This window comes from Oratosquilla oratoria, chromosome 26 (assembly GCF_046742065.1).
Source record: "Oratosquilla oratoria isolate Oo_2021 chromosome 26, ASM4674206v1, whole genome shotgun sequence".
Taxonomy (NCBI): domain Eukaryota; kingdom Metazoa; phylum Arthropoda; class Malacostraca; order Stomatopoda; family Squillidae; genus Oratosquilla; species Oratosquilla oratoria.
This window is the reverse complement of record NC_134802.1, coordinates 48635253-48645783: the sequence shown is the minus strand read 5'-3', so window position 1 is coordinate 48645783 and position 10531 is coordinate 48635253. Positions and strand designations below refer to the sequence as shown.

At 38.6% G+C, this 10531-nt stretch overlaps 1 protein-coding gene across 2 annotated transcripts in view; it reads left to right on the top strand.

The window, feature by feature from the left end:
• The first annotated feature begins 1983 nt into the window (after window positions 1–1983).
• Window positions 1984–10531, top strand: part of LOC143039535 (protein vav-like) — a 74803-nt gene continuing 66255 nt past the window's right edge. For both annotated transcript variants that reach the window (XM_076209698.1, XM_076209697.1), the window contains exons 1-3: window positions 1984–2098; window positions 3266–3324; window positions 4770–4841. In XM_076209698.1, the coding sequence (XP_076065813.1) occupies window positions 1991–2098; window positions 3266–3324; window positions 4770–4841 (239 nt within the window). In that variant the 5' untranslated portion in view covers window positions 1984–1990. The remainder of the gene's footprint in view (window positions 2099–3265; window positions 3325–4769; window positions 4842–10531) is intronic.

Genomic DNA, 10531 nt, shown 5'->3' with positions numbered 1-10531 from the left:
GAAGGGGGTGGAGGCAGAATGGAAATAGTCACAAACGACTCTCGGAGATCAATTTCTCTCTCTCTCTCTCTCTCTCTCTCTCTCTCTCTCTCTCTCTCTCTCTCTCTCTCTCTCTCTCTCTCTCTCTCTCTCTCTCTCTCTCTCTCTCTCTCACCTGCGCTTCCATCCAAGAAAACACTCGCGCGTCCACGAAATGAAATCTTGGAGGTCAAGGAGGACTGGAGGAAGGAAAGCCAAAACTCGTCTTGTAAGAATGTCGCGTGGCTCTGGTCCGCGGGGGTGTCGCTTGGTTAACGCACCCACCGCTTGAACCCTCCGCCAGCGGATTAAAATCGTCTGGCGCCAACGGTCGCGGTTCTGAAGGGCTAAGCCCATCGATTGAGAGGAATTTCCTTCAAATCCTCCTCCTCCTCCTCCTCCTCCTCCTCTCCTTTCTCCTCCTCCTCGTCCTCTACCCCCTCCTCTCCTTTCTCCTCCTCCTCTACCCCTTATCTCCTACCTCCTCCTCCTCTTCTTCCTTTACCTCTTCCTCCTTCCCCTCCCCTTCCCGCTCCTCCTCCTCTCTCTTCGCTTTCTCCTCCTGTACCTCTTCCTCCTCCTCTCCCTTCTCCTCCTCCTCTTCCTCACCTCTTCCTCTTTCCCTCCCTCTCCTTCACCTCCTCTTCCCCCTTTTCCTCCTCTCCCCCTTCTCCTCCTCCTCTCCCCTTCTCCTCCTCCTCTCCCTTCTCCCCCTCCTCCTCCGCCTGCTCCTCCACTTCCTTATCAATCTCCACCTTCCTCCCTTTCTCCCTCCTCCTCATCCACCTCCTACCTCCACCACCTCTACCTCCTCCTCCTCTTCCACCTCCACCTCCTCTACCTCCTCTTCCTCATCCTCACTCTCATCCTTATCCTACTCGTCTTTCTACCACTACAACTACCCACCACAATTACCCACCACTACCACCACCACCACCTAAATTACCCACACAAACTGCACTAACCACCATCGTAATCGCCTACAGAACCACCACGACCAGCACCAACACCACTACTACTACCACCTCTCCATCACTACTCACCGCTACCCACCACTACCAACATAACTACCAACACCAACACCACTACCACCAACACAACTACCACCAGTACCATTACCACAAATACCACTACCAACGCCACCACCACTACCCACCACCTACCTACAGTACCCCCACTACCTACACCACATACCACCTTGGCCACTTACAAAAATGCTTTATTGTTATTGTCATCATCATCATCATCATCATCATCATCATCATCATCATCATCATCATCATCATTATTATTATTGTTATTATTATTATTGTTATTATTATTATTGTTATTATTATTTTTATTTATTTTTATTAATTTTTATTATTTTTTATTATTTTTTATTATTTTTATTATTTTTATTATTTTTATTATTACTACTACTACAACTACTACTATTACTACTACTACTACTATTACTACTACTAATATTACTACTACTACTACTACTACTACTACTACTACTACTACTACTACTCTTTTATACGATCTCCATCCTTGTGGAACTGTGTGGTGGAAGCAGCAGGATCTGTCTCCCATACACACAGTTCATTGTCTACTACTACTACTACTACTACTACTACTACTACTACTACTATTTTTTTATACGATCTCCATCCTCGTGGAACTGTGTGGTGGAAGCAGCAGGATCTGTCTCTCACAGACACAGTTCATTGTCTACTACTACTACTACTACTACTACTACTACTACTACTACTACTACTACTACTACTACTACTACTACTACTACTACTACTACTACTACTACTACTACTACTGACACCACTACAGTACTGCTACTATTACTACTACTACTATGTTATTTGTTTATTTTTATTAATTTTTTCATCCTTCTCTGTTGTATACCTTGTCTCCTGTAACTGAGAGTCGGACATTAACGGTGATTTTTTTCTTTTCTTTTCAGTTCCTGAGTATGAAGAACATCCGCCTGTTCCTACAAACCTGTCACACGAGGTTCGACCTGAAGGAGTCGGACCTGTTCGAGCCACAAATGCTGTTCGAGTTTTCAGATTTCAAAAGGGTAAGTCGTCAACCCGCGGGCAAAATTTCCGGAAACGTGAGCGTACGCGCAGCGTCCACGGCCCGAACTCCTAGTTCTTTGTTATCGTTAGAGGGGGGTTTACTAACGGTTCGTCGAACGCGGTTCGACAGACACGTGTTTGAAGTGATGTGTGAACGTGTGAACGGGGTATTTGGGGTTTAACCAACGTGTTCGACAACCAAATACCACGTTCACACATCACTTTGAACACGTGTCTGTCGAACCGCGTTCGACGGACCGTTCGACCGTGTAAAGCCCTTCTCAGTTGTATTCTGAGCCTCCGTTTTCTTTCAGTTTTAGTCGAGGCTCGTTTGTTTCGTACAAAGTACTGCCTGGCTCAGTTACTATCATGGCGGGGTGTAGGTCTCTCTCTTTTTCTCTCTCTCTCTCTCTTTTCTTCTCCCTCTCTTCTCTCTCTTCTCTCTCTCCCTCTCTTCTCTCTCTCCCTCTCTTCTCCTCTCTCCTCTCTTTTTTTTCTCTTTCTTTCTTCTTTCTTTTTCTCTTTCTTTTTCTCTCTCTTTCTCTTCCCTTTTTTTCTCTCTCTTCTCTCTTTTTCTCTTCCTCTCTCTCTCTTTCTCTCTCTCACTATCTCTCTCTCTCTCTCTCTCTCTCTCTCTCTCTCTCTCTCTCTCTCTCTCTCTCTCTCTCTCTCTCTCTCTCTCTCTCTCTCTCCCTCTCTCTCTCTCTCTCTCTCCCTCCCTTTCTCTCTCCCTATCCCTCTCCCTCTCCCTCTCCATTATCATTTCAATTTTTCTTATTTCTCTTTTTTCTGTGAAGAGTAATTGCTGGGATTGAAGGAGGTGCATGCTGGGAAGGCACAGTAGAATAGAGGTTTAGGAATAGAGTGAGATGGGGAAGGAATGTGCAAAAAAACAGGAAAATGAGTAGAGACAGAGGCGGAATTACAATAAAAGGGGGGGAAGGGGGCTCACCCCTACTCTATGATTTAACCTTATGGAATATTCCCCCCCCCCCAAAAAAAAAAAAAAAAAAAAATATATATATATATATATATATATATATATTGTGAATATGCAGTACATGAGATTGTTCATGTTAGGAAAATATTTTATTTATTTATTTATTATATTTATTTATTTATTTTATTTATTTATTTATTTTATTTATTTACTTGTTTTCTTACAGGTCCTCATGACGTTGTCAAAGTTGTCGTGGTGTCCGATAGCCAAGAATAGAGGTATCATGTAAGTACTGAATTTCGTTCTTTTTTTTCTTAATATGTATAGTGTCTTTATATGTATATGTCTCTTGCCAGAAATCTTGAAAATTGATTTGATCGCTGTGGTCATTTGAACCCACATGTCCATCACACCACATCAAAACCGTACATAAAACCAAAGCCCATTGCTCTGAACAAAAATTTCACATTATTAGAAGAAAGAAAATAAATAGATAAATAAATAAAATGAATAAAAAGAATTGATAAAATTAGTAAATAAGTAAATTAGTAAGTCAAATAAAAAGGAAACAACTAAAATGATAGAAACATCACAAATCTAAAAAATAAACAAAGAAAACTGGGAAAAACTAACCAGCAAAACAGACAGAAAATTTGATAATGCCAAAATATGGGGAGGGGGGCTTTAAAACAGTGGTTCTTAACCCTTTTCAGTGTCTGTACCCCATGACATCTATTAGAAAAAAAAAAAAAAATAATAATAATAATAATAATAATAATGATAATAAATAATAAGTAAAAAAAAAAAAATAATAAATAAAATAAATCTTGTACCCCGTCCAATTTAAATACAGTGTAAACATATGAAAAGGATTAGTGATACAAACCTTTCTTTGCTTTCTCACGGTAAATATACAAGTACCAATGCACTGGCTATCATGTCTTGTAACCCCCGGGTTAATGTTTTGTATCCCGTTTGGGCTACAGGTACCCCAAGGTTAAGAACCACTATTTTAAAACCATAACAAGTTAGATCCTAAATCCCCCCTATCCCACCCATAAAGCTATTGTTGCAACCCAGGGTAAAATGCCGGCATCCTCGTATCTTCCACTCACAGCTCATGACGCATGGATATGAGTCATCGTATTCAAGTGGTTAACTCCTTGACTCGACTAGGTCCATCTCACGTAACTTCAGCTATATCTCCTCCATTTTTTTCACGTAAAGGGAGGAGCTGACAATTAGGAATTACAGTGAGACTTCTCATTAACAGACGTTAATTAGCTGTGTTTTCTCTGTGTTTTCGGTGTTTTTGGTGCTGTTGTTAAGTACGTGCAATCACTATGCCACTCAAAAACAACTCCAAATTATCGGATTATTCACATCAACGGACACCGTTACCCCCCTTTTAGTCTGTTAATGAGAGGTAGTACTGTACTTCCCCCCTTGATTACTATAAGCCAGTGACATAGAAATAGTCCCATATAAGTACAATACACACAATAGTCCAATGTTACTTCAGAAAGGTATCATTGAGAGGACCCAAGGATGTTTGTCAATGTGGGGCTGCGGGTATCTCACCAGCAGAATTCAAGGCAACAAATAACATACATGTTACTCTGAACTATAAAGACCTTACACAGGCTCTAAGCTATAGATTTAAATTACAAATTGTGTGCAAAATGATTTGATTATTAACTTAATTTTCTTTCTTCTGGTTTATGTTCCAGTGGATTTTCGGAGCATAGCAGTTCACCGAGTTGTGATGATGAGAACTACAAGATTTTAGCAGATGTTGCAAAGTGAGTAATCGTTTTCTCTCCCTTTCTTGTCTTTTTGAGTTAAAATCACAGGTTTCCTGTATGAGAGAACTGGGGCAGCAGATTGATTGATAAAGTCATGTTGAGGGATCAGTGATGGGTATTTGCAAACGGTGGTCCTGGAAGACAGATGGCAGAGGGAAATATAGTTTTGCCGCTGGCACTCAGAACCTGTCAATAACTCCCATGTGATATTAACTGCCTAACTACAAAGTAATGTCGTAACACATTCGTAAAATTTAACAAGACCCACTGTGTTGGATAAGAAGAAATGAAGTAGACAATATCCATATATATATATATATATATATATATATATATAGATATCTAGATATATATATATATATATATATATATATATATATATGTGTGTGTGTGTGTATGTATGTATATATATATATATATATATATATATATATATATATATATATTTTTTTTTTCACTGAAGAGGATCACAGTCTGTGATTGAAATATATGGATATTGTCTACTTCATTTCTTCTTATCCAACACAGTGGGTCTTTGTTGAATTAACTGCATAAGTTTTATCTATATTTATACCAAGGGCTTCTTCCCCTGTATAAGGAAGGTAACCAAATCAAAGGCTCACACCCACTCCCACCCATTCCGCTCCCACCCATTCCACCCTCGTTTCCCTCCCATCTTAGCTCGTTGTGGATACATGGTCATCCCTGTCTCCTGCCCTCTGTTTGGGTCAGCGGAAATGCATCAGAACATAGTACATTCACAGCAAGGCCACATCACTTAATTGGCGACCCCTCCCCCCTGTTTTATGACATCAATATTTTAGTGACTTTGGAAATGTTCCTGTGGAACAAAGTTACCCTGTATTCTTTGATGAATGGAGACTAATCTTTGCTCAGAAAAGAATGCTGATCACTTTTAATTACTTCTCTTCCCCCATTCTGCTATCCTCTATAAAAAAAATCATCACCACCTCTATGATTCCATCCCTTCAGTGAGATATTGCTGACAAGATAATAAATACCCATCAATACCTTCACTAAAAGAACATAGAAATGAAAGAGACTGCAAGAGACCATAAAGCCTGCACTAGGCAGTTCCATGTCCATTGCCACCTATCATCCCCATCCAGACCTTTGTCTAGAGCAGAGGTTCTGAACCTGTTTTCTCACATATATACCTTACTTATGCAATGCTGTTCTTTAGCCTTCTGAAGACAAATTTAACAATGAATAGAATCACTAAGCATCCACTAACAACCACTCGTTAGTGGTTTGTGGAGTCTCTTATGGACTTCTGTGGCCCTCAAAGCATCCGTGAACCTCAGGTTGAGAACCAGAGGTCTCGAGGTACCGATTTCAGAGTCAGGCACTCCACTTACTCAACTGGACCCAAGATAGCTCTCTTTCAACTTTGGCTACATTTTCGCCACCTTTTTGCCACATAAGGAGAGCAGACTACCAATGGCTCCTCCCCTCTTCCTATTCCTATAACCAGGTGACACCAAAATAGTCCTACACTTGTACAATATAGACAAAAGTAAATTTTTCTCTCCCGAAGAAAGACCGAGGGCCATTGTCAGCCATTGTGTAGCTGCAGGTTTCCAGCCAACAAAACCTGTGACGATGATTTTTGTTATTATTCCCAGAGTTCTGTGGGAGGATCCGAGATACATTGGCAGGTGCTGTTGGGTTTCCAGTGAATAAAAATCTTCCTGCATTGCTTCTGACCCGGGCGGTGGGCAGGATGACCCTTCATTCATGAGAGGCTAAGATGAAAGGAAAACAATGGATGGTAGATGGGAGTGGAATGGGTGTGAGTGGGTGCTTGCCTTGGTTGGCTACCCCCTTATAAGGGGGAAGATGCCTTTGGTATATAGATAGAAAACTCTGAGCAACAATCATTATGTAGGTTGAAGTAACTTGTATGTATGTACCTTTTTCATTGAGAAATATTTAAGATATACGTACAAAGGCCTGATAAATATTTATGAAATGTTTATGCTAGAGGATTGAGATATTGTATATGTATAGTATTGGGATGATTGGGGCGCATGGAAAGAATGAGGGAAGAAAGATTAGTAAAAGAAGTGTGGGAGGCAAAGGTGGATGAAGTGTGAGGGAGTGACTGAGGATGAGGTGGATGGATGGGATGAAAGGGGCATTGAGGAAGAGGGGGAATGTCTGTTGAGGAAGGAAGGAAGAAGGCAGAGAATAAGGCTGAGTGGAAAATGGGTGTGTATGGATGATAATGTGATGAGTGGAATGGAGTGGATGGGGGATGGGGAGAGTTAAGGAATGGTTGTGTTTGAATGATACTTTGATGCAGCCCAAAGGGATTTATCCCTGTCTTCAATGTTTCTCTATGAGGCATGAAGGGACAGAGAAGAGGTTGCTAACTAAATGAAGCAGCCTTGCTGTGAATGTGCTGTGTCTTGCTGCATTGTTTTTGACCCAGGGTGATGGGCCAGATGCAGGGATAACCTGTCATCCATGAGGAGCCAAGATGAGAGGGAGGGAAGGAGGGCTGGTGGATGTGAGTGAAATGGGTTGGAATGAAATGAGTGGGAGTGGAGTTATGCCTTTTGACTTTGTGTATCTCCCTTGTGAGGAGGAAAGAGCCCTTGGTATATGTATGTGTATATATATATATATATATATATATATATATATATATATATATATATATATATATATATATATATATATATATAATATATATATGCTGGGACATTGTGACAAGTTGATGAAGGTGGAAAAAGAAGTCACGGGTTTAGTTCTAGTCAGGAATAAACTCAAAAACTCAGAACTCGACCCAGGACTTCTTTTTCCACCATCATATATATATATATATATATATATATATATATATATATATAATATATATATATATATATATATATATATATATATATATATATATATATATATATATATATATAATATATATATATATTGTATTGTACAGGAAAGGAGCTAAGGTCATTGGATCGTGTATCTTTTCCTCTATACATCACACCTATCTTAGATTCACTAATGGCTGTAGGTTGTGTGTGAGCTTCGACCTCACCAACCCCATTATAAGAAGAAAGAACATTTTGATTTATGTGTGTACATACATACATATAACAAAGGCTTTTTTCCCCCCTTACAAGGAAGGTAGCCAAAAAGAAAAACAAAGGCATAAAACCCATTCCATCCTCAGATACTCCACCCCCATCCACCCCCCTCCCTCCCTCTTATCTAATGTATGATTTTAGTCTGAGTTGTATAATTTTCTATGCTATTACTGATATTCATTCATTGAGGAAACTGGAGCAATGGAAGGAGAGGAAGAGGCATCAGTTTTTGTCTCTCCTTATGTGAAAAGATGGAAGAAATGTAAAGCGGATAGAGACCTAGAACCTAGTCAAGGGACTTGATGTCAACTCCTCAGGGCTCCACCTCCTGATGAGGATGAGTGTGTTGATATGTTAGACAAGCAATGGGGAATTGATTTTCTCGTGCATCTTTCTTGCAGGACCATCGCAAACAGGTACCTGTTGTTGCTTCCCCAAGTTCTACAGCTTTCATACGTTTGATGAAAGTAGTTGTTACAATTTATTTTGTCGTAAAAAAATTTACATGCTCACTGTGGTTAACAATTTTTTACATGCTCACTGTGGTATTTTCCAAAAACTATTACTCACCATGCAATCAGTATTATAAGAGACTTAAATGATATATTTGTGGACCATAGTTGCAATGCTTCTTTATTTATTCATTTATATATTTATTTTTTTATTTTTTGATTGGAGGCTAATATCCTCTCAGAAAAGATTGCTGATCCAGATTTACCTTCTACCATTCCTCCGTTCTGCTAACCTCTCCTTTACCAAGTCTATTACTCACCTCTTTGGCATGATATTTTCACAAAGGACAAATGGGAAAGTGGGAAAAAATATATATATTTTGCCATTAAAGTTATTTTGTACTATCCCTAAGTTTAGATTTATTAATGGGGCTGTATATGAACAACAATTCAGGACCCAAAACCTTATGATATGACTTTAAGCACTTTATGCAGTATATTTTCTTTAGCATATGCCCAATTTTGAAATGTGATCTCTCAGGCCTGATTATTTTATTTTATTTATTTATTTATTATATACATATACATATATATATATATATATATATATATATATATATATATATATATATATATATATATATATATATATATATATATATATATATATATATATTTTTTTTTTTTTTTTTTTTTTCCCACTAACTACACATGTCAGCAACAAAGGTTTGCTGTGGACTTTTTATTGTTTGTTAATTCCACTGTAATTTTCTCACAGCATTAGCCTAAATTTTTGGTATCCATTGAGTTTTGGACAGTAATTAATTTAACTTTTTTCTTCTTTTCTGCTTTTTAGAGGCCCAAATTTGAAAAACCAAAATTATTTTTCAAAGGAAGTTATTTTCAACAAATCATCAGAAATGATTAATAGCAGTATTATTGTAATAATGATAATGATTGTTACCCTAAGTTTCACAGACTTGAAAGGCACAGTTCTTCCCATGGATCTTTCTGGGAAAGAAAATTATTTGGGTTTTTATTTGTGTTGTGTTTGTGCGAGACTGTTTCTGTGTCATTAATTGAAAATAGGCAGTGACTGGTTGTCAGCTCTTCCTATGTAAAACTGAGGAGGAAATACCATTTAGCTTGATTGAAATCTTTGGCCCAATCCAGGGGCAAAGTACCAGAGCCCCAAGATAGAGGTAAGGAGGTGGATGGATTTTGAATGTAAGACCATCACTAAAAGGCTCTTGACACTGATCCTTAGCGGCATTATTAAATCCGTAAATCTATTGCCCCAGTTCTCTCAAGCAAGAGACGTGTATCTCCCATGAAACTGACTAGTCACAAGTTTATTCTGTAAATCATTCAGTAAAGAGATTTTGTGGACATGTCTGGTGTGAGTTTAGGACAGTGTTTTATGAAGTGCTGTCTGTCTTTGTATGGTGGTTGCATTTAGGGTATTTAGTGTCTTCTAGGCTAATTCAATACAGGGTGATGACCTGAATGAAAGTGTGCCAATGGTATTCTTGCTGTCTTGTGAGTTCTTTCTCTGCTGGGTTAATTTTTAGGGAAAGTCTGATGAACTTGGCTATTGAGGAATGTTTTGTGATAATGAAAAATTGCTGCCTCAGGTTTCTCTAAGTGGAAACCATCATACAGTGGCTGGCAGCAGTCATGAGGAAATTCATTAAATCTCAGTAAAGAAATGTCCCATTGTTGTCTGTGCTGTATTAGTTTAAGATTGTTTCCATCTTGTAGTTTTGCAAGGAGGGGAGTAGTGACTTACTTCTTGTGTCAGAAAATTTTCTATAAGGTTGATGTTTGAGGAGTGTTGGTTTAGAATGGAGTTTCTTGATTTATCTTAAAGAGTTTGTTTAATGATCTGAGTGTGAATGTGTTTTTGTGCGTATGTATTGTACGGTACAGGTTGTAAGTTGTTTTATGTATGAGTAATTTTTCATATGGTCTACTGTTAGTGCTCGAGTGATGTAGTGTGATGGATGTATGGTGTTTAGGAATCTTGCATAAAACCGTGTTCTTATAGTTTTCAATTGATGTTCCATGAGAAGTATTTTAGTTTCCATGTTCAGGTGTCCAGTTAGGGTGGTTTTAGTAC